The 24728-nt window shown below is 37.3% G+C and overlaps 2 protein-coding genes across 5 annotated transcripts in view; one reads left to right on the plus strand and one right to left on the minus strand.

Annotated features, from left to right (window-relative positions):
* LOC101017846 (testis-expressed protein 9) overlaps positions 1–20061 on the plus strand; it is a 67349-nt gene extending 47288 nt beyond the window's left edge. For all 4 annotated transcript variants that reach the window (XM_009210238.3, XM_031661903.1, XM_031661904.1 and 1 more), the window contains 2 exons: positions 18949–19083; positions 19750–20061. In XM_009210238.3, the coding sequence (XP_009208502.1) occupies positions 18949–19083; positions 19750–19827 (213 nt within the window). In that variant the 3' untranslated portion in view covers positions 19828–20061. The remainder of the gene's footprint in view (positions 1–18948; positions 19084–19749) is intronic.
* Positions 20062–20408: 347 nt separating this feature from the next.
* LOC116272982 (meiosis-specific nuclear structural protein 1) overlaps positions 20409–24728 on the minus strand; it is a 33803-nt gene continuing 29483 nt past the window's right edge. The window contains exons 9-10 of the mRNA XM_031661902.1: positions 23111–23236; positions 20409–20677 (exon numbers count right to left, since the gene is read on the minus strand). Of these exons, the coding sequence (XP_031517762.1) occupies positions 20585–20677; positions 23111–23236 (219 nt within the window). The 3' untranslated portion in view covers positions 20409–20584. The remainder of the gene's footprint in view (positions 20678–23110; positions 23237–24728) is intronic.

Consider the following 24728-nt stretch of genomic DNA (forward strand, 5'->3'; position numbering starts at 1 on the left):
GCCATAATTGGGTGATGGCACAACTCTTTGGAACATTAATTTCTTCAACCAGTTTTATCAGGTGCCTATATTATATGTCAGACACTTTTCTGAGCTCTTAGAAAAAGCTGTTTTAAAAAAGTATCTTTCGTATCTCGTCTTTTATTCTCTGAACCTCGGTTTTCTAATATATAAAGTAAGGCTCTATTTTACAGGGCAGTGGTTCTCAAACTTGAGCATGTATCAGAATCTGTGGGAGGGCTTGTTAAATCAGATTGCTGGGGCCCATCCCCAGAATTTCTGATTTAATAGGTCTGGAGTGAGGCCTGAGAATTCGCAGTTTTAACAAAAATTTACCTGGGAACTTGTAAGGATCACTGTAACTCCAGTGTCTAGCCAATGCTTGGCATAGAATTAGCATGCGGTGCCTTAAGTATCTGTTGAATAAGTGAAAGTTCAAATACCAGTGTTCATGAAAGCCCTTTGTACATTCTATAAATATTGGTTACTTTTTGGTTCTGTATTGACCTAAAAGGGTAATAAGTGATAGTCCATTGGACTCTGCTTAATAATTAGAACAATATTTAATAATTTAACCATGACTTGGATAATGAAATTAGGAACCACTTTCATTATATACACAGATAATACATTTTGGATTAAGTTAGTAACACTTAACAGGAATAGACTGAAAGTGACCTTGATATGTCCTCTAACATGTTTGAGAGGCAAATATGTGGCATAGTGATTACAGAGTTTTAAGATGTCATCTGTGAGGTAGTTTGTAATATGGTCAGGTCATTTTCATATTCAAGGGCCATCAGTGATGGCATAACTGGGATTTATTAATGGAAGTTATTAAATTAACAAGTTAGGAAGTCATCTTCATAGACTTACCAGTAATTAGCCTGTTATTAGAGTGTTATTTCCAATTTGGTGCATTTTAAAGGGATTTTGAAGAAAATAAAAGGAAGAATAACCACCTAGGTATCAGGATTTCCTAATTGTTGTAGATTTGATCTCTATATTGTATTAGTTCACATATTAAGAAAATAGAAGGAAAATGGTTTCATGAAACAGATGACTCTCCATATTCTAGCCAGCCATTTTGTTTTGTTTTAATTTTTTTTAGGTTTGAGGGTACATGTGAAGGTTGCGTAGGTAAACAGGTGTCATGAGGGTTTGTTGACATATATTTAATCACCTAGGTATTAGGCCCAGTACTCAATAGTTATCTCTTCTGCTCCTCTCCCTTTTTCTGCCTTCCCCACTTTAAGTAGACCCCAGTGTCTTTTGTTTCCTTCTTTGTGTTCTGTAAGTTCTTATCATTTAGCTCCCACTTATAAGTGAAAACAAGCAGTATTCGGTTTTGTGTTCCTACATTAGTTTGCTAAAGACAACTGCCTCCAGCTCCATCCATGTTCCCACAAAAGACATGATCTCGTTCTTTTTTATGACTACATAGTATTCCATGGTGTATATGTACCAAATTTTCTTTATCCAATCTGTCATTGATGGGCATTACTTGATTCCATGTCCTTGCTATTGTGACTAGTGCTGCAGTGAACATTTGTGTGCATGTGTCTTCATGGTAGAATGATTTATATTCCTCTGGGTATAATTCCAGTAATGAGATTGCTGGGTCCAATGGTAGTTCTGCTTTTACCTCTTTGAGAATCACCATACTGCTTTGCACAATGGTTGAACTAATTTACACTCCCACCAGCAGTGTGTAAGTGTTCCGTTTTCTCTGCAACTTCACTTTTTGACTTTTTAGTAATAGCCATTCTGACTGGTGTGAGGTGGTATTTAATTGTGGTTTTGATGTGCATTTATCTGTTGATCAGTGATATTGAGCTTTTTTTCATACTTGTTGGCCACATGTATGACTTCTTTTGAGAAGTGTCTGTTCTTGTCCTTTGCCCACCTTTTAATGGGGTTTTCTCTTGTAAATTTGTTTAAGTTCCTTATAGAAGCTGGATATTGACCTTTATCAGATGCATAGTTTGCAAAAATTTTCTCCCATTCTATAGGTTGTCTATTTACTCTGCTAATCATTTATTTTGCTGTGCAGAAGCTCTTTAATTTAAGTAGATCCCACTTGTCAGTTTTTGCTTTTGTTGCAGTTTCTATTTCTCTCTTTGTCATGAAATCTTTGCCCATTCCTATGTCCAAGATGGTATTGCCTAGGTTGTCTTCCAGGGTTTTTATAGTTTTGGGTTTTCCAGTTAAGTCTTTAATTCATCTTGTGTTGGTTTTTGTATAAGGTGGAAGGAAAAGGTCCAGCTTCAATCTTCTGCAAATGGCTAGCCAGTTATCCCAGCACCATTTATTGAAGAGGGAGCCTTTTCCTGTTGCTTTTGTCAGGTTTGTTGAAGATCAGACAGTTGTAGATGTGTGCCTTATTTATGGGCCCTCTATTCTGTTCCATTGGTCTATGTGCCTGTTTCTGTAACAGTACCTGTCTTTGTACCATGCTCTTTTGGTTATTGTAGACTTGTAGTATAGTTTGAAGTCAGGCAGTATGCCTCCAGCTTTGTTCTTTTTGCTTAGTATTGCCTTGGCTATTCAGGCTCTTTTGTGGTTCCATGTGAATTTTTAAATAGTTTTTTCTAATTCTGTGAAGAATGTCATTGGTAGTTTGATAGGAATAGCATTGAATCTGTAAATAGCTTTGGGCAGTATAGGCATTTTAATAAATCTTCCTATCAATGAGCATGGGATGTTTTTTCCCTTTGTGTTTTTTCTGATTTCTTTGAGCAGTGTTTTGTAATTCTCATTGTAGAGATCTTGCATCTCTCTGGTTAGCTGTATTCCTAGGTATTCTTTTTATGGCAAGTGGGAATGGGATTGCTTTTCTGATTTGGCTCTCGGTTTGGCTGTTGTTGGTGTGTAGGAATGCTAGTAATTTTTGTACATTGATATTGTACCCTGCAACTTTGCTGAAGTTGTTTATCTGCCAAAGGAGCTTTTGGGACAAGACTATGGGGTCTTCTAGATACAGAATTATGCCGTCCGCAAACAGAGATAGTTTGACTTACTATTTGGAGGCCCTTTATTTCTTTCTCTTGCCTGATTGCTCTGGCAGGACTTCCAATACTATGTTGAAGAGAAGTGTTGAGAGAGGGCATCCTTGTCATGTGACAGTTTTCAAGGGGAATGCTTCCAGCTTTTGTCCATTTAGTATAATGTTTACTGTGGGTTTGCCATAGATTGCTCTTATTATTTTGAGGTCTGTTCCTCCAATATCTATGTTATTTAGAGTTTTTAACATGAAGGGTGTTGAATTTTACTGAAAGCCTGTTCTGCATCTATTGAAGTAATCATGTGGTTTTTGTCTTTAGTTCTGTTTATGTGATAAATTGCATTTATTGATTTGTGTATGTTGAACCAACCCTGCATCCCAGGAATGAATGCTACTTGATCATGGTAGATACACTTTTTGATGTGCTCCTGGATTTGGTTTGCAAATATTTTGTTGAGGATTTTTGCATCAATGTTCATCAAGGATATTGGCCTGAAGTTTTCTTTTTTGGTTGTCTCTCTGCCAGGTTTTGGTATCAAGATGATGCTGGCTCCATAGAATGAGTGGGGAGGAGTCCCTCCTTAGTTTTTTGTAATAGTTTCTGTAAGAATGGTACCAGCTTTTCTTTGTACATCTGGTAGAATTTGGCTGTGAATCCACTGGGTCCCAGGCTTTTTTTGGTTGGTAGACTTTTTATTACTGATTCAATTTGGGAGCTCATTATTGGTCTGTGTAGGGATTCAGTTTCCTCCTCGTTCAGTCCTGGGATGGTGTACATGTCCAGGAATTTGTCCATCTCTTCTAGGTTTTCTAGTTTGTGTGCATAGAGGTGTTCATAGTAGTTTCTGATGGTTGTTTTTATATCTGTGGGGTCAGTAGTAACACTCCCTTTGTCATTTCTAATTGTGTTTATTTGGATCTTCACTCTTCTTTACTAGTCTAGTGGTCTATTTTATTAATTTTTTCAAAAAAACAACTCCTGGATTCATTTATCTTTTGACTGGTTTTTCATGTCTTGATTTCCTTCACTTCAGCTCTGATTTTTGTTATTTCTATCTTCTGCTAGCCTTGGGGTTGATACCTTCTTGCTTCTTGAATTCTTTCAGTTCTGAAGTTACATTGTTAATTTGAGATCTTTCTAACTTTTTGATGTGGGCATTTAGTGCTGCTATGAATTTCCCTCTTAACTCTCCCTTAGCCGTGTTCCAGAGATTCTGGTATGTTGTATCTTTGTTGTTATTTTCAACTTTTTGATTTCTGACTTAATTTCATTATTTACCCCAACAGTCATTGAGGAGTGTGCTGTTTAATTTCCATGTAATTGCATGGTTTTGAGCAATTTTCATAGTCTTGACTCCAATTTATTGTGCTGTGGTCCAAGAGTGTGTTTGGTATGATTTTGGTTCTTTTACATTTGTTGAGGATTGTTTTATGTCCAATTATGTGGTCAGTTTTAGAGTATGTGCCATATGGCACTAAGAAGAATGTATATTCTGTTGTTTTTGGGTGGAGAGTTCTGTAAAGGTCTATAATATCCATTTGGTCCAGCATTGAGTTTAGGTTCCAGATATCTTTGTTAATTTTCTGCCTCAATGATCTAATACTATGGAGTGCTGAAATCTCCCACTATTATTGTGTGAGAGTCTATGTCTCTTTGTAGGTTTCTAAGAACTTGCCTTATGAATCTGGGTGCTCCTGTGTTGTGTGCATGTATATTTAGGCTAATTAGGTCTTCTTATTGAGTTCAGTACTTTACCATTATGTAATGCCTTTCTTTGTCTTTTTTGATCTTTGTTGGTTTGATCTTTGTTGGTTTGAATCTTTGTTGGTTTTGATCTTTGTCTTTTTTGATCTTTGTTTTGTCTGAAATTAGAATTGCAACCCCTGCTTTTTTCTGTTTTCTATTTTCCTGGTAGATTTTCCTCTATCTGTTTGAGCCTATGAGAGTCATTAAATGTCAGATGGGTCTCTTGAAGACAGCATACCATTTGGGTCTTGCCTTTTTTTTTTTTTTTGAGATGGAATCTCGCTCTATCGCCCAGGCTGGAGTGCAGTGGCCAGATCTCAGCTCACTGCAAGCTCTGCCTCCCGGGTTTATGCCATTCTCCTGCCTCAGCCTCCCCAGTAGCTGGGACTACAGGCACCCGCCACCTCACCCAGCTAGTTTTTTTTTTTTTTTTGTATTTTTTTTTTTTTAGGTAGAGACGGGGTTTCACCATCGTGGCCAGGATGGTCTTGATCTTGTGACCTCGTGATCTGCCTGTCTCGGCCTGCCAAAGTGCTGGGATTACAGGCTTGAGCCACTGTGCCTGGCCGGGTCTTGCTTTTTTATACAGCTTGTCACTCCATGCCTTTTAAGTGGGGGCATTTAGGCTGTTTATATTCAAGGTTAGTATTGATGTGTGTGGATTTGATCTGCTGTTTTGCTGTTAGCTGGTTATCAGGTTGACTTGTTTGTGTGATTGCTTTACAGTGACATTGGTCTGTGTGGTTAAATGTGTTTTTGTCTTAGCTGGTAGTGGTCTTTGCTTTCTATGTTTAATGCTTCTTTCAAGAGCTCTTGTAAGGCAGATCTGGTGGTAACAAGTTCCCTCAACATTTGCTTATCTGAAGAGGATCTTATTTCTCCTTCACTTAGGTAGCTTAGTTTGGCTTAATATGAAATTCTTGAGGACTTTTTTTTTAAAGAATATTGAATATAGGTCCTAAATCTCTTCTGGCTTTTTGGGTTTCCACTGAGAGGTCTGCTGTTAGCCTTATGGGATTCCCTTTGTAGGAGGACCTGCCCTTTCTCTCTAGCTGTTTTTAACATTCTTTCATTTCAACTTTGGAAAATCTGACAATTATGTGTCTTGGGGATGATCTTCTTGTGTAGAATCTTGCAGGAATTCTCTGTATTTGACTGTTGGCCTCTCCAGCAAGGTAGGGTAAGTTTTCATGGACAATATCCTGAAATACATTTTCCAAGTTGTTTGTTTTCTCCCCTCCCTTTCAGTGATGCTAATGATTCATAGATTTGGCCTCTTTATATAATCTCATACTTCTTGGAGGTTTTGTTCATTCCTTTTTATTTTTTTTTTCTTTTTGTTTGAGTTCAGAGAACCAATCTTCAAGTTCTGAGATTCTTTCCTCAGCTTGGTTTTTCTGCTGTTAATACTTGTGATTGCATTGGGAAATTCTTTAATTGTGTTATTCAGCTCTGCTCTGTCAGACCCATTCGGTTCATTTTTATACTGGCTCTTTCATCCTTCAGCTCTTGTACCACTTTATTGTGATTCTTATTTTCCTTGGATTGGGTTTTGCATCCTCCTGAATCTCGATGATCTTTGTTCCCATCCGTATTCTGAATTCTATTTCTGTCATTCCAGCCAGTTCAGCCTGGTTAAGAACTCTTGTTGAAGAACTGGTATGGTTGTTTGGAAGGCATATGACACTCTGGCCATTTGAGTTACTGGAGTTTCTGCATTAGTTCTTTGTCATCTGTGTGTGTGGGTGTTCTAAACTTTAACTGCAGTGTAGATTGAATATAGTCAGTACATTTCTTTTCTGGATGCTTTCACTGGGCTGACGCTTTGTTCAGGGTCTTTATTTGAAGCTGACCTCTTCTACCTGGTTTCACAGAAGGGTATGTTTCAGGTATTTTTGGTGTTAAAGCTTTGAGGAATGTGATCCTGTAGTTGGCACTTAGGCTTATTGGTCAGTTGGTAGACTCTTGCTTGGTTGTGTGGCTCCCCTATGTTTCCTCACAGTTGTAGCCATGTTTCTTCTTAATGCTGTGAAAGTGTGGGTTCCTCTTTGCTTGAGTGCTGGCTGTAGATCACAACTTGGCACTCCTGGGGTGCCCACTGCAGTTCTGGGGCTATCTCAGTGTTTATGTTCCTTCCCCAACTTGGAGGAAGCAGAGGAAGGGATCTTAGTAGTGGTTGTGACCAGAGGTTGTTTGCTTGACTACTGGGAGCTCCACCCCAGAGAGATGCGGGTCAGCAATTGCTTAGTACAATCAGCCCAGGATGGTGGGTCTGTGCGGTAGGCCCAAGCCAGGGGTTCCCTGTCTGGTGATGAGCAGTGGGGGTTGGGGTGTTGTCAGACCCATGGGAGAGGGACTGGCCTCCTCTCCTTGGGTTGACTGCAGCTTGTTGGAGGTATGGATAAAGGACTTAGGGTCTTTGCTTCTTCATTAGTTTGAGGGTGGCAAGGGCAGCTGCAGAGGCAGTGGCAGAGAGGCTTTCAGTTGCCCTTGGAGGCTCTGTCCAGGGAGTTGCCAAGTTGCCACTGGCTTGATAGCTCTGGTAGGGGGTGGCTAGAGGCTCAGGCCTAGAGTACCCTCCTGGTGAGGCGATATGGGAATGGGCACCCACATAACAGTCTGACCACTTTTCTATAGGGCTCCTATGGTATGCTGGGAGCCTGCTCCAGTCCCTAGTGACCTCGGATTTTCCAGAACCTGGAGGTATCACCAGTGAAGGCTGTGAAGCAGCAGATTACAGCCTGTCCCTCCTTCTGGGAGCTTCATCCCAGGGAGGTATGGGCTTGTTGCCAGACCTGTAGGAGGTCGCTGGTGACCCCAGTTGGGAGGTCCCACCCAGTGAGGAGGAAGGGGATTTGGGAACCTGTTGAAAAAAGCAGCCTGGCCATATGTTGGTAGAGTAGCTATGCTGTGTTCCACTTCAGTACCTGGTCACCTCAGACACTCTGAGGCCCAAAGGTTGGATCAGCTAAGTCGCCCAAATAGCAAAGATGGTGTCCTGCCCCTCTGCCTCTGAGAGTGCCGTCCCAGGGGGAATTCGCCTGGTGAGGAGGAGTGGGATCAGGGACCTGCTTAAAGAAGCAGTCTGGCCACATTTTGGGAGAGGGGCTGTGCTGTACTGGGGGAGCCCTTCTGCCCCTGGTTGGCTCGGACTCTGCAAAGCCGGAGGGCTGGAATGGCTAAGTTGCCCAAACAGCAAAGATGGCAGCCCACCCCATGCCTCCTTTAAAAAAGAGCTCCCTCTCCACCCCTGGAGCTCCTTCTTAGGGAGGTGCAATGCCGCTAACCAGTGGCTGGCTGGCGTTCCAAACCAGTGGGTCTTATCTTGTGAGGTGTCGTGGAAGTGGGGCCTGCAGGCTATCGCTCAGCCCTGTAGATTGAGCCTCTCTTTCTTAAGGGTATATATGTGGGTCTAACCTCCTACTTTGCAGGAGCTGCAGCTACTTTTGCCAGAAAGCCCCAGTATCTAAGCTCCAGGGTCTCCACGCATACCTGAGTGGCTGCTCTGCCAAGACTCCAAGTAGCTCTGTCAGTCAGACTGAAGGCCCTGGTGGAGTGAGTTCACAAAGAGATCTCCTGACCCGCGGTTACAAACAGCCCTGGGAGAAGTGTGGTTTCCCGGCATCACACATTCACTCACTGCTTCCCTGGGCGGGGGAGCATCCTCTGGCTCTGTGTTACTCCTGGGTGGACTGTTGTACTGTCTTTTCTTCATTCTCCATGGATCAAGCTGTTTCCCTGGTTAGTCCCCCATTTTGAAAATTCAAGTAATGAGGACTTGATATGTGAACAACTCGGAATAGAACCATCAGTACTAAAAATAATCTAGAGGTGTTCAAGATACAAACTTCTGACCTCAGCTCTGCACTATGGGTAATTGATTTAAACACAGTGGGATAACATTTTGTGTATATATTGCATTACTATTTATCATATTTTAAATATTTTTTTAAAATTTATTTTATTTTTTGTAGAGACGGGGGTCTCACTTTGTTGCTCAGGCTGGTTTTGAACTCCTGAGCTCAAGTAAGCTTCCCACCTTGGCCTCAGAAAGTGCTGGGATTACAGGTGTGAGCGACTGTGCCCAGCCCACTATTTACTAGAAAGTAGACTTTTGATGTCAGAATTCTTTGTGTGTGTCAGAGTCTTGCTCTTTCGCCCAGGCTGGAGTACAGTGGCGTGATCTCTGCTCACTGCAACCTCCATCTCCCAGGTTGAAGCGATTCTCCTGCCTCAGCCTCCCAAGTACTAGGGACTACAGGCACCCGCCACCAAGCCCAGCTAATTTTTACATTTTTGGAAGAGGCGGGGTTTCACCATGTTGGCCAGGCTGGTCTTGAACTCCTGACCTCAAATGATCTACCCGCCTCGGCCTCCCAAAGTGCTAGGATTACAAGCATGAGCCATTTGCCCAGTCTGATGTCAGAATTCTTAAATGTAACTTATTTTACGTTTCTGAAAAACTATGTATCTCAAACTTTTGATTTTCAATTATTTTGCCTATTTCTAGGCTTTATCTTTGAGGGAGATTTTTGGGATATGCAATAACTTTTTCCGGAGAGTCTCATCTGTATATAAATTTTCTTTTGTGAGCAGGTGTATTTTTTCCATTTTAATTATTTGTACTTTGCTTCCCATTCTGAATAGACATATAATAGTTAACAGGCAATTAAAACTATTCAAGTCTATAAATTTAAGAAAATATGACAGGGAAATAGTAAGGTTTCCAAAAAATAGAACAAGATTACCTCATAATCATCAGAAAGTTAAAGATCTACTTTAAAAAAATGATAAACTTTTTCTCCACAGAGGTTAGGAAATAAGTAATTATGCTTTAAAGTAACAGTAGCTTTTGAAATTAAAAGTCAGTAAACTTAAACCAGATGCTGTAGGAGTGCTCTGAAACACACTGAAGGAAGGAATGATGGAAGTATAGTTTAACTGGAATTCTACCTAAAAACAGGGCATTGGGTTAGATGGTGTCTTGAAATCCATTTAAAATATGACACCAGAGTTCATGTTACTTCATTTAGGAATAGGTAATTTCTAATTCTTTATTAATTCATTTAGAAATATTTATGAGGGCCTGCTAGGTATCTGCCAGACCTTTAGTGGAGGGTAAAGATATAAAAATTAAAAAAAAAAAAAAAAAACAGATGTAATCCTTGTAGCTGTGCACCTATCTTATAATGAAATTGACTGTTTAGATAATCCATGAAGCAAAACCTAGATAATTATTGAATTTATATAATCTATCAAAGCTAAGATTGCAACTGTAATAAATGCTGTGGAAAGTATATGGTGCTTTGAGCAAGTAACCAAGCCAATAAATGGCCAATAAATGCCTTTTGTTTTTTTAAAGATCCAATGAGCATTTATTACAACTGGCTATTCTAGTTCTTTTGCATTTCCATGTAAGTTTTAGAATCACATGTTGGAGTTTTGATTGGCATTGCATTGAATCTATAGATCAATTTTGGGAAAATTGACATCTTAATAGTGTCTTTAAAATTATGAATAGAGAATATCTGTTTATTTAAGCCTTCTTCAATTTCTTCAAACTATATATATATATGGTTTCCAGAATACAGGTTTTACACATTTTTTTCAAACTTACCTCTTGGTATTTCCTATTTTTGATATTATAAATGTTCTTTAAATTCCAGTTTCCCATTGTTTGTTGCTATAATGGAGAAATACAATTTATGTTTGCAGATTGAGTCTATATCTTCAACTTTGCTGAACTCACTTACTCTAGAAGCCTTAGGATTTTCTACAGACTTTTTCTGTAAAAGACCAACTAGTAAATGCTTTGGCTTTGTGGGCTACATATGGTCCCTTGTGTATTCTTCACTGGTTTTCTTTTTTAAAATTTATTTAACACCTTCAAAATAAATCATTTTTAGTTCACAAGTTTTAGAAAAACTGACTGCAATTTCCTGAGAGATCTTACCAGGAATGAATGTTGAATTTTGTCAAATGCTTTTTTCTGGATGTATTGAAATTATATTTTTCTTTTTTAGTCTTTCAAATGTAAAAACAACCTTGTATTCCTGGGATATACTCCACTTGGTGATGGTGTATCATTATCTCTTTTATATATTATTGGTTACATTTTTGTGAATGTCTGTATACATGGGAACATAGTTCTAGTCTGTTTAGTCTGTAGTCTTGTTTTAGTTTTCTTACACATTGTTTTCATCTTTAGGTTTTTGCTTTGCGTTTGTTTTGGTTTTGGTTTCAGGTTAATGCTGCCTTTATTAAATGAACTTCCAAATCATTCTTCTGGAGAAGCTCAACTTTCAGAGAAGTTTTTGTAGGGTTGGTATTATTTTCTCTTTGAATGTCTGGTAGAGTTCACAGGTGAAGCCGTCTGGGCTTGAGGTTTTCTTGTGGAAAGATTTTATACTTCAAATTCTATTTCTTTAATAGATACAGAAGTATTCTTTATAGAGGCTATATTTTATTGTGTTTTGGGTGTTTGTATCTGGTCAAGGAATCTGTCCATTTCATTTATGTTGTCAAATTTACTGGCATACGGTTTTTTACACTAGTTCCTTATTTTCCTTTGAATAGTCCTCCTACATTCCTGTGGGTCATTCCCCCCTCACATTCTTGTATTGATAATTTGTGTCTTTTTTACTTTTTCTGATCAGTCTCACTAGAGGTTTACTAATTCTGGTTTTATTGATTTTCCTCTACTGTTTTTTTATTTTTTTATTGATTTCTGCTCTTCTTTCCCTCTCCTTACTTTTGGGTTCAATTTGTTCTTTTTCTAATTTCTCCTTTTTTTCCCCTCTAGACAGAGTCTTGCTGTGTCGCCCAGGGTGGAGTGCAGTGGCGCAAACTTGGCTCACTGCAACCTCCGCCTCCCGGGTTCAGGCAGTTCTGCCTCAGCCTCCTGAGTAGCTGGGATTACAGGCCCCCGCCACCATGCCTGGCTAGTTTTTTATTTTTAGTAGAGAGGGGGTTTCACCATGTTGGCCAGGCTGGTCTCAAACTCCTGACCTCGTGATCTGCCTGCCTCGACCTCCCAAAGTGCTGGGATTAAACAGATGTGAGCCACTGCGCCTAGCCTCTTTTTCTAATTTTTTAAAATGGAAGTGGAGACTATTGATTTGTATCCTTTCATCTTTTCTAATATAAGCATTTTAAATACTGTAAATGTTTCTCTATGAATTTCCTTAGCTACTTCCCACCAATTTTGATTTTTTGTATTTTCATTTTTATTCTATTCAGAATACTTTCTAATTTTCTTTTTTATTTCCTCTGAGCCATGACAAACTTTAAAAGTTTGTCATTTCATTTTTCAAATATTTGGGGATTTTCCCCAAATAGCATTCTTACTGATTTTTAATTCCATTGTGGACAGAGAATGCATTTGGTTTTACTTGAATCATTCTAAATGCATGGATACTTTTTTTGGCCCAGAATATGGTTTAAATTGGTAAATATTTCATGTGCCCTTGATAGGAATGTGCATTCTGTATTTGTTAGGTGGAGTATTCTATAAATGTCAATTATGTCAAATTGCTTGATAGTGTTGTTCAACACTTCTGTATCTTATGTATTCTATGTGTCCTTGTTCTATCAGTGATAAAGAGAGGGGTACTAAACTCTGAATAGAACTGTGAGTTTGTCTATTTTCCCTTTCAGTCTCATCAATTTTTGCATCATGTATTTTGAGACTTGGTTATTAGGTGTATTAATACCCAATATTTAAGAAGATTGTTAAATCCTCTTGAATGAATTGACCTCTTATTATTTATTTTTATTTATTTTTGTTCCTGCATTCTGATACAGGTTGAGTATCCCTTATCTGAAATGCTTGGTACCAGAAGTGTTTTAGAAATGCTACAGTGGACATTTCATCTTTGAGCATCATGTCAGCACTCAAAAAGTTTTAGATTTTAGAGCATTTTGGATTTCAGACTTCAACCTGTATTAACTTTATTTGATATTCATGCAACTGAAGCTTTATTTTAGCTCATGTTAGCATTGTCTTATCTTTTTCCGTTCTTTTACTTGTAACTCCTTTGTGTCTTCCCGTTAGCAGCATCTAGTTGACTTTGCTTCAATATCTGTCAAAATCCTGTCAAAACAAAAGACTGTCAAAATCCAATCTGACAGTCTCTTAACTTTTTAACTGAGGTGCTTACACCATTACATTTAAAATGATTAATAATATGGTTGGGATTAAGTCTGTTAGCTAGCTATTGTTTTTATTTGGCCCATATGTTTTCTTTCCTTTCTTTGTGAATTGCTTTTTTAAAGATTCCATTTTATCGCCTTTATTAGCTCATTATCTGTACCTGTTTGTATGCATTTCAGCATTTGTTATATATATATATGTTTATCACTGTCTACTTCAAGTAATATAGCATTTTAGAATAATTTAAGAGCCTTTTAGCAGTATACTTCCATTACCCCCCACCCACCTTTCTGCTATTGTCTTATGTTTTATCTATAAACTACATTGTTAATTTTAAAAAGTTTTTTATTATTATACTTTAAGTTCTAGGGTACATGTGCACAATGTGCAGGTTTGTTACATATGTATACATTTGCCATGTTGGTGTGCTGCACCCATTAACTCGTCATTTACATTAGGTGTATATCCTAATGCTATCCCTCCTCCCCCCTCCCCACAGTAGGCCCCATTGTGTGATGTTCCCCTTCCTGTGTCCAAGTGATCTCATTGTTCAATTCTCACCTATGAGTGAGAACATGTGGTGTTTGGTGTTCTGTTCTTGCGATAGTTTGCTGAGAATGATGGTTTCCAGCTGCATCCATGTCCCTACAAAGGACACGAACTCATCCTTTTTTATGGCTGCATAGTATTCCATGGTGTATATGTGCCACATTTTCTTAATCCAGTCTGTCACTGATGGACATTTGGGTTGATTCCAAGTCTTTGCTATTGTGAATAGTGCCACAATAAACATACGTGTGCATGTGTCTTTATAGCTATGATTTATAATCCTTTGGGTATATACCCTGTAATGGGATGGCTGGGTCAAATGGTATTTCTAGTTCTAGATCCTCGAGGAATTGTCACAAGGTTTTCTACAATGGTTGAACTAGTTTACGGTCCCACCAACAGTGTAAAAGCGTTCCTGTTTCTCCACATCTTCTCCAGCACCTGTTGTTTCCTGACTTTTTAATGATTGCCATTCTAACTGGTGTGAGATGGTATCTCATTGTGGTTTTGATTTGCATTTCTCTGATGGCGAGTGATGATGAGCATTTTTTCATGTGTCTGTTGGCTGTATGAATATCTTCTTTTGAGAAGTGTCTGTTCATATCCTTTGCCCACTTTTTGATGGGGTTGTTTTTTTCTTGTAAATTTGTTTGAGTTCTTTGTAGGTTCTGGATATTAGCCCTTTGGCAGATGAGTAGATTGCAAAAATGTTCTCCCATTCTGTAGGTTGCCTGTTCACTCTGATGGTAGTTTCTTTTGCTGTGCAGAAGCTCTTTAGTTTAATTGGATACCATTTGTCAATTTTGGCTTTTGTTACCGTTGCTTTTGGTGTTTTAGCCATGAAGTCCTTGCCCATGCCTAAGTCCTGAATAGTATTACCTAGGTTTTCTTCTAGGTTTTTATGGTATTAGGTCTAACATTTAAGTCTCTAATCCATCTTGAATTAATTTTCGTATAAGGAGTAAGGAAAGGATCCAGTTTCAGCTTTCTACTTATGGCTAGCCAATTTTCCCAGCACCATTTATTAAATAGGGAATCCTTTCTCCATTTCTTGTTTTCGTCAGGTTTGTCAAAGATCAGATGGCTGTAGATGTGTGGTATTATTTCTGAGGACTCTGTTCTGTTCCATTTCCTAATGTAAACATTTACAACTACAGGTTTCCCTCTTAGCAGTGTTTATACTCTGTCCTATAGTTTTGGCATATTGTAGCTTTGTTTTAATTTGTCTCATGATTATTTTCCAATTTCCATTGTGATTTCTTATTTGAGCCCTTGGTAGTTTGAGTATTTTGTTCAATCCCCGCATATTTATGGATTTTCCAGTTTTCCATCTGCTATTGATTTCTAGTTTGAATCAACTGTGATTGGAAAATATAGTTTGTATGATTTCAGTCTTATAAAATGTGGGGAATGTTCCATGTGCACTTGAGAAAACTGTATTCTCCTCATTTATTTTCATTAACATCTTTGTTGAGATATAATTCATATACCATACAGCCCACTTAAAATATATAAATAAGTTGTTTTTTGCAGTCACAAAGTTGTGCAACCATCACCACAATCAATTTTGCAATTTTATCACCCCAAAAAGAACCTCTGTACCCATTCACAGCCATTCTATATTCCCCCAACACCCTGCACCACATGCTAGCCCTAGGCAACCACTAATCTACTTCCTGTCTCTCCATATTTGTCTGTTGTGGCATATGATTCTATTTTTTCTTTATTATTTCAGTCTTTTTGGGGGAACAGGTGGTGTTGCTTACACAGATAAATTCTTTAGCGGTGATTTCTGAGATTTTGGTACACCCATCACCCGAGCAGTGTATACTGAACCCAATTAATCTTTTATCCCTCTCACCCTTCACCCATAAGTCCCTAGAGTCCATTATATCCTTCTTATGCCTTTGTGTTAGAGAATTGTTTTTTATGTCTCTTAAATCTAATTGGTCTGTAATGTTGTTCAAGTCCCTTATTTCTTTATTGGTCTTCTATCCAGTGGTTCTATCGATTATGGGAAATGGGGTATTGAAGTCTACTTTTATTGTAGAGTGGTCTTTTCTCCAAGTCTGTCAATGCTTCATATATTTGGGCACTTTAATGTTTGGTACATATATAATTGTATCTATCTTCTTGCTGAACTGGCCCTTTTGTTTGGCTCATATGTTCTTATATAATGTCCTTCTTGGTATGTTTTAACAGTTTTGACTTAAAGTCTATTTTGTCAGATATTACTGTAGTCACTCCTGTTTTCTTTTGGTTACAAAATTTCAGATTATCTTTTTCCATCCTTTTACCTTCAATCTATGCATATCTCTGGATATAAAGTTAGTTGCATGTAGACAGCATAAAGTTGGAATTTAGTTTTTAAAAATCCATTCTTCTATTCAATTTATTTTGGTTAGGGAGTTTTGTCCATTTACATTTAAAGTATTGGGAGGCCTGTTGCTATTTGTTCACAGTTTTCTGTATGTCTTGAGGACTTTTAGCCTCTCATTTCCTCCCTTATTGCCTTCCTTAGTGTTTAGTTCATTTTGTGTAATGATGCAACTTCAATCGTATATAAAGACTCTACTGCTTTTCAGCCCCTGTCCTACCTTGTTTTACTGGTGTCACCAATTAGATCTTTAGGTTATGTACCCGTTAACAAAGACTTATAGTATGTTTTATGCTTTTGTCTTTTAAATTCTATGAAAGAATGAAAAGTGAGTTGTCAACCAAAATTAAAATAATACAGGCCTTTATATTTGTCCAAATATTTACATTTACTGGAGAATTTCATATTTGCATATAGCTTTGCATTATTGTCTAGTATCCTTCTGTTTCAACTTGAAGGATTTTCTTTAGGATTTTGTAGGGAAGATATAGTGGTAATGAATTTCCTCAGCTTTTATCTAGGAATGTCTTTATTTCTTTTTCATTTTTGAAGGATACTTTGCTGGATATAGTATTCTTCTAGGTGTTTTTTCTTTCAGCACTTTAAGTATATCATCCTACTGACTTCTGGCCTGCAAAGTTTCTGCTGAAAAATCTGTTGATAATCTTACAGATGCTCCCTTGCATGTGATGAGCCATTTTGTCTTGCTGCTATCAAGATTTTCTCTTTGACATTCGACTGATTAAAATGTGTCTTGCTGTGGAGTCTCTTTGGGTTTATCCTACTTGGAGTTCATGGAGCTTTTTGTATTTGTATATCCATTTTTCCTTAAATTTGGCAATTTTTCAGCTATTAATTCTTAAAATAAGTTATTTGTCTCCTTTTCTCTCTCTCCTAAGATTACACTAATATACATATTGGCCCACTCGATGGTGTCCCTTAGCTGCTGTTCACTTTTCTTCTTCATTCTTTTACTTTTGGCTTCTCTGACCTGCTCATTTCAAATGACCTGTCTGAAAGCTCGCTCATTCTTTCTTATACCTATTCAGCAGGTATAAGACCTGTTCTGCTGGAACCCTTCAAGTGAATTTTTCAATTCAGTTACTGTATTTTGCAGCTTTAGAATTTGTTTTGTTCTTTTTTGTAATTTTTGTTGATAGTCTCATTTTATTAATATATAGGTATCCTGATTTCATTTAGTTGTCAATATTCTCCTTCAGCTCATGGAGCATATTTATGGCAGTTATTTTAAAGTCCTTGTCTAATAAGTGAGAAGCCTTTGTTTCTTTAGGATAAATTTCTGGATATTAATTTTGTTCCTTTAATATGGTCCATGTTTTCCTGTTTCTTTGGATGTCTTGTGATCTTAACGTTGAAAAATGGGTGTTTGAAAAACCAGTCAGTTCTCTCAGTCTTGCAGACTGGCTGCATGCAAGCAAAGACCTTCACTAATCAGCGTGGTGTAAAGTCTTGAGGTTCTCTCAAACCTTTTCTGGGGATGTGTCTTTCCTGGGCCTGTGTGTTTTTATTCCAGTTTTCCATACACATGGCTTCTTTTAAATGTCCTAATTACCTAAAAGTCTCACCTACTTCTCACAGATTTAGATGCTGTATTGTATTCCTCTGCCCATAATTTTTTGCCACCAGGTTCCTGCAGTTCTGTGGACTCACTGCACCTCTCACATTCAGTGGTACCAACCACCTGTTTCTGCAGCTTCCAACCTGATATCCAAATGACGCAGCTGTTCCCATCAGTACTGAGTCAGGCAAGACAGATACCAGTCCCTCAGGCAGGCCCCAGAAAAACCAGAATGTTGCAAGCAAGTCTACTCTTTTCCTTCCATTCCAAGGGAGGGAACTGGGAATTGGGTGGCTTCTTCCTGACTGTGCTGTGCGAGGGAGTATGTGGGGAAAGGGTAAGAAAAACACCATGACATTTCCTACTATTTTGAGTATGGCCTTTTCTTAGTTAGGCATTCTTTTGGTTGCTTCTGCTGACTGACTGGTTTCTAGAGCTCTCCCAAAGCTACTTTGGTCTGGGTATCATATATTCAGTCTTTGAATGGGGTGAGCAAAGGCCTGGAGCTTCCTAATCCACCATTTTGCTAATGCTGTATCTTTTAAAGAGGTGGGTTTTTTTTGTTTTTTTTTGAAAAGAAAAATTCTATACACACACACACATATATCTATAGATAGATTCCACATTACTATTTCTATTTTTTTCTCCATCTTTTTTATGTGTGTGTACAGAGATTCAGATTTCCTTCTGGTATCATTTTCCTTTTGTATGAATTACTTCCTTTAACATTTCAAGTATAGATCTTCCTATATTTAATGATTTCTACTGACCCTTTTTCTGCTTTGCTCAAATTGCTAAAGACCTTATCCAGTCCATTTTTACCAAGATTACAAACTTGGTCTCCCCCTTGTCATGGGAAGTGGGTAAATTCTCTGCTTAGCTAAAGACTACAGCCATTTCCTTTCACAGGTACCTAGGTGTCTTACCCTGTAAATGGTATTTAGATGTCTGCCAAGCATTTGAGGGAAATACGTATGCATGTTTTGAGGGGTCTCTTTTTTCTAGAATTTCCTACTTAAAAATTTGTACCACCTTGGCAGCCCTGCTCTCTGACTCCTCAGTCCAAAAAGACTACTACTTTTTGCTTGAGTTCTTATCTCTGTGAACCCACGAACTGGAAAGCGCTTTCAGGAGAAGCTAGTTGAATGTGGATCTAAACCAGTATTTCTGCTCTTTCAAAGATCATACCACTTCCAGTTTCTACTTATTATTGATTATTCATCTGTGCCTTCAAATATATTTTTTAAAATTCACAAATCCAGAGTTTATGTTGGTTCAATACAAGCTACTTTGCTGTTACTAGAATTAGAACTGAGTTATTTTTAAAACTTTTTTAAAAATGGGAAGTACCTGAGCATGACTAAAAGCTATCAAATTCCAGTAATTCGATAATGGAAAGCAATTTTTATCTACAAAAAAATTTATATTTCAGTTTTAAAAAGTACTTTTTATTACTGTTGTGATGGTAGTCTATAATTCTGTCCATTGAAAGGCTGTATATTAAAAAAGAATATATGGCACTTTTTTTTTCCTTTTGTAGGACATAGCAAATGAAGAACATAAAAAAATTGAAGTGTTAAAATCAGAAAACAAGAAGCTAGAAAAACAAAAAGGAGAATTAATGATAGGGTTCAAGAAACAGTTAAAATTAATTGATGTTTTAAAAAGGCAAAAGGTGAGTCTGTCGTTAAAGTTAAATCATCATATTATCTGTACCTTTCTTACTAAACAATTCAGCATTTTTCACTTTAGGTATGTTTAATTTTTGACATCTTTAGGCACTGAATTTCATATAAAATGCATTATTCATATGAAATCTAACATGTATAGTGAGATGTATGTATGTGTCATCTAAGCAAGTGGATATTTTCACATAAGTAAATTAGTGTAGAAAATGGGACTGGAAAATACAGTACAGGTATGTCTCAACTACAGAAAGTACCACATTAAAGAATGACTATTATCTTAGGGGACTGTTTGCCTCTTCAAACCTTAGAGTGAACATTGCTTCCAAACCACTGTTGCTGCTTTATCTAAAAATTCATAGTTCTGACACTTTCCTTCTTTGCAAAGGTCAGGTATTACAATATTATAGAATTATTATCTTAAAAATAAGTTGGTTCAATACTACTGTTAGACAAAAAGTATTCTATAGGTTGGTCCTTGAATGTAATTACTACCATTTCAAATATCATGCTTATTGGAATTAACAGTATACATTCCTACAACAGAACTTACATTCTGACAATATATTATCCACACATTTTTACAAACTTCCTGTTGTTTGGTGGCCTACTCTTAATACTAAATCAGACAATACTGATTTTTTTTTTTTTAACAGATGCATATTGAAGCTGCCAAGATGCTGTCTTTCACTGAGGAGGAATTTATGAAAGCACTTGAATGGGGAAATTCTTAAGTGATCCCTACTTCAGTTAGTCTCTATGACAGTATGTGGTGGATACCCATTTTACTTATTGTAATGGTTTGAATTATTTTTACTCTTCATAAGTAATATAGTTGATTATGAAATCAAAATAATTTCAAAGAATTCCCTTTTTAGATTTGGGAGATATAAAACTGATGCATTATTCTAATATGTAGTAACTATTAGAAAAAATTTTGTAAAATAAAGCAACAATTTAACTTTTGATTCTGCTATCTTATGACTTATTAGCTATTTTTGAGTTTGTTAGGTTCTTACTGAACGTGACAATTAAGCACATTAGATAATAAAATTCTTGACTCTTTTCATTTACAGTTCTCCTCCCTTCAAGTAGACCGAAAAAGATGCTTTAAAAGAAAATTCCAAATATTTATTTCCCTGGCTAAATCGAGTAAGGAAAGTTCCTAAATACAGAGAGAAGGCAGTTAGTTCACTTTGGGGTAGAGGTCTGTATTAGTCAAGGTACATATACTGTCTTGAGGATGGGGATGCAAACAATGCTCTGTAGTGTGGTAGAAATCGGATTTTCAAATTATCAGTACAAAAAATAACAGTTTGATTAAAATTAATTTTTATCTGATAATTGTTTACAAGTTATAAATTCAGTGATGACTTAACAAAATCCAAATAGACAATGGATTCCTACTGCCACTGAACTGTAAAACAAAAGTTATGCTGACATCTAGTGGTAACATACGAAAAATCTAGGGTTTACCCAATTTTGATGTTATCATTTGTCTTCACAAATTTCACTCCTTTGCTGATACACTTTCCTAAACTCTTCACCAAGCAGATCAATATCATCCTCTTTTTTAAATACTCCCTACAAGAAAAATATTTTGTGGGTTACTTTTGAATATCAGAATATTTCACTAAATGCTTTTAAGACTGACAAAGACATGAGGTTAGTAAAGTTATCGCCAAGGTAATGAAATCTGTTCAATAGATTAATGAAACTTTAAAAAAAAATCAACACTTTTCAAAAAAATAAGACTTTACATATATATTGAATATTCATAGACTGACCCAATTTTCTGATTTATCAGCTCTAGTGTAGGAGCTTGTCATATGAATCTGAGCTCTTCTACAAGTTCTACTGCTTGGATTACCTAGATAGGAAGGCACTTCATCTATAGTGTACCCTACCCTTTTCTTTAAATAGCTCTATAATATGATATAAGGGTGAGCTTCGATAGATTCATGCATGGGATTAGTTCTTCATGTGTCAGTTCTATGGCTAATCAGCAATCAATCAGTCTTGCAGAAAAGAATTCAGGTTTGGAGCTAAGCCATTTAAGCAAACCCTCTGGAATTCTTCACTGTTCTATTTTTCTTTTCCCCTATAGTATACTGCAAAGGGCTCTTTAAAACAAAATTAAATATTTACTTATCTTGCAATCTAAAGAATTTTAAGGATAACTGAGGTCATTTGGCGCCATTAGGATCTAAAGGATAAAGATCATTTTTGGATATCAAGTTTTTTTTTTTTTTTTTTTTTTTTTTTTTGAGACGGAGTCTCGCTCTGTCACCCAGGCTGGAGTGCAGTGGCCGGATCTCTGCTCACTGCAAGCTCCGCCTCCCGGGTTTACGCCATTCTCCTGGCTCAGCCTCCCGAGTAGCTGGGACTACAGGCGCTCGCCACCTCGCCCGGCTAGTTTTTTGTACTTTTTAGTAGAGACGGGGTTTCACCGTGTTAGCCAGGATGGTCTCGATCTCCTGACCTTGTGATCCGCCCGTCTCGGCCTCCCAAAGTGCTAGGATTACAGGCTTGAGCCACCGCGCCCGGCGGATATCAAGTTTATTAATCACTCCTGCTGCCTCCACAATTATTTCCTCTACAAAAATATCACATCCCAAAGACATTCCTATAGTTTATATTTTATGAAATTTATTAATTACATGTGGATTTTATCATTAATACATCATTTTGCATTCCTTAATCCTATGTAACCAATTAGACTATCAAAAGTCCTGTGGCCAGGCAATAATTACCTATATATTTTATATATTTTTCCTTCCTTAGCACCAGATTGAATGTAAAATATGCACTTGATTCTACTGAATAAAATATGAAACGGCATTTCTATAGCTGAAAGATGGTGATCTTATTTATATGAGTCTAGATGTTTATGTGTCCTATGAAACTGTTACTACTTTTTTAAGACAGGGTCTCACTCTGTTGCCCAGGCTGGAGTGCAGTGGCAAGATCAAGGGTCACTGCAGCTTCAACTTTCCAGGCTCAAGCAATCCTCCAACCTCAGCCTCCAGAGTAGCTAGGACTACAGGCGTGCATCACCACATCCAGTTAACTTTTTATTTTGTGTAGTAATGGGATCTCCCTATGTTGCCCAGACTGGTCTTGAACTCCTGGGCTCAAGTGATCCTCCTGCCTCAGCCTCCCAAAGTGCTGGGATTATAGGCATGCATCACCATGCCCAGCGTGTTACTATTTTATTTGAAGTCACAGTGTGTCTCAGGTATACATTAAAATTCACTATCTTCTGGAATTTTAAAAATCAAGTTTAACTAGTTACAACTTCCTACTATAGAGCAGATCTGTCTCAGACTCGGTTCAAGCATGTTCCTATTACTGGTGTTACCAATGACAATGTTTTCATACACATTCTCAGCTTTGGCGTATAAGTACCACAGTTGTTGTAGGGTAGCTTTAGATTTCATATACTAAAAGGGGAGAAAAGAACCTCTAAAATACAAACTCATGCCATGTGTGGTGGCTCATGCCATGTGTGGTGGCTCATGCCATGTGTGGTGGCCCACACCTGTAATCCCAGCACTTTGGGAGGCCGAGGCGGATGGATCACCTGAGGCCAACAGTTTAAGACCAGCCTGGCCAACATGGCGAAACCCTGTCTTTACTAAAAATACAAAAATTAGCTGGGTGTGGTGGCAAACGCCTGTAATCCCAGCTACTCAGGAGGCTGAAGCAAGAGAATCACTTGAACCTGGGAGGCGGAGATTGCAGTAAGCTGACATTCTGCCACTGCACTCCAGCCTGGGTGATAAATAAAGTACAAATTCAGTAAATCAAGCTCATACCTCTAATAATGTGCCAAGACCAATCATTGTAGATATACTGAAATGGGCCCAGAGAGGTTCAGTGCCTGGACAGGATCCCATCACTGCTTCATAACTGAGCAAGAAGTGAGCAAAATCTAGGCACTCTAAAATCCAAATACCATGTTTTTTTCATTATTAAAGGTCATGAAGATTACAACTTGAGATAAATCTCACTTACTTTAGGGAGATAGCCTAGTAAGTTTGTAGCATGCTCTTTGAGAAGTTTTAGCCTTTCTTCTTCAATAATTGCATTAATAAATCCTTGCCGCCTTTGCTGCAACTGCCACTCTTCTAGTTCATGTTGCTGGAAATGCAGATCAAATTTTGTTATCACAAAGTACATTAATCTTATACGAAGTTTTCAAATAAAACTACTCATGCAATGAATTAGATAAAATTGATGAACTATTTACGACACTAAGTTCAAAAGATTCTAGATAATATATATTTTATGTCTGTACACATATCTGTAGTCTGTACACATTTTTTACTATCATTATTCCTTTAAAATTACAAGGAGGCAAACAAATATTTTCAGGAAAGTGTCTTCATTACCAAGGGAAAAAATATTCAAAGGAGTGACTGCCCTGATACAGTAAATATTTACTGAATGCTTACCATATGCCAGATGCTGAAGAGTTTTCAGTGTAAAACAAAAAGTGAATAAAGAAGATCAGAAATATCTAAAAGATATGAAATATATATTTAAAATATATATATTTTAAAAATATATATATTTTAAAAATATATATAATATATATATATACATTTTAAAAGATATGAAGCATGAGAATTCCACTAGTATTTCTTGGGAAAGAGCTCTTGAATACTCGTAATCACATCAAAATTCTGGGCCATATAGAAAAGATGACTTGAACTACGTGAAAGAACAGTAATCTACTAAGCCACTGTTAATTTGAGACTGTACTTGCATTCAAACCTAATTCTATCTTAATTCACCCATTCCTTATAAAGAAGAGATACAGGAAAGTTCTGTAATGTTACAGGGGAAAGCAAACTTGATAGATTTTTGTCCAATGGTAGAGTCTAATTTGGGCTAATGCAGGATTTCCTAAGAAGGATCTGGTAGGCCACATTCAATGTTTATCCTAAAAAGAAAAATTTAAAGTAAATTAAATAGTTTAGGTAGTTATGAAATCAACGTATCCATTTAGGACAAATTCTGAATAGCTTTGGTGGTAGGTAGGAAACTACCTCCTGGGAAGTTTCAGATTTTGTCTGACCATATGATTTTTGTAGAGGTAGACAGAATTATAGATACCTATTTAGGAATATCTCTGAAATCCAGAAAACATAGTTAGACCTTATAGGATTGTATAATGGTGTTAATGAGTTTCATCATGAAGATCTGTCCTTGCCTTGGGGGCAGAACAAAAATGCTGCCCAATCTGACAAAACTAAGCCGACAGCTTCATATTGGGAACATTTATAAGTCTTTAAAAATTAAGACATAAATTATTTGTATAAGTGTCTATGCATTAGGTGACTTTATCTGATTTCCATTTAGTTTTTAGTCTGATTTCTAGTTAGTTGTCTTGCTAATTTTTCCAGGAGCTTTCTCCTATCCGAAGTACTAACCAGGCCTGATTCTGCTTAGCTTCTGAGAACAGATGAGCTCCAATCTGAAATATAACAGCACTTGTATTCCCATAAATTTCTCATATTTGAAACATTTGCATTATTTTGACTCCTACTTTGTATAGTTTTAAAAGAAGTCATGTAAGTCTCACTGAGTCTTCCTTTTAAAAGTAAATTCTTCTCTTCCTACCAGTTTT

This window comes from Papio anubis, unplaced genomic scaffold (genome assembly GCF_008728515.1).
Source record: "Papio anubis isolate 15944 unplaced genomic scaffold, Panubis1.0 scaffold292, whole genome shotgun sequence".
NCBI lineage: Eukaryota > Metazoa > Chordata > Mammalia > Primates > Cercopithecidae > Papio > Papio anubis.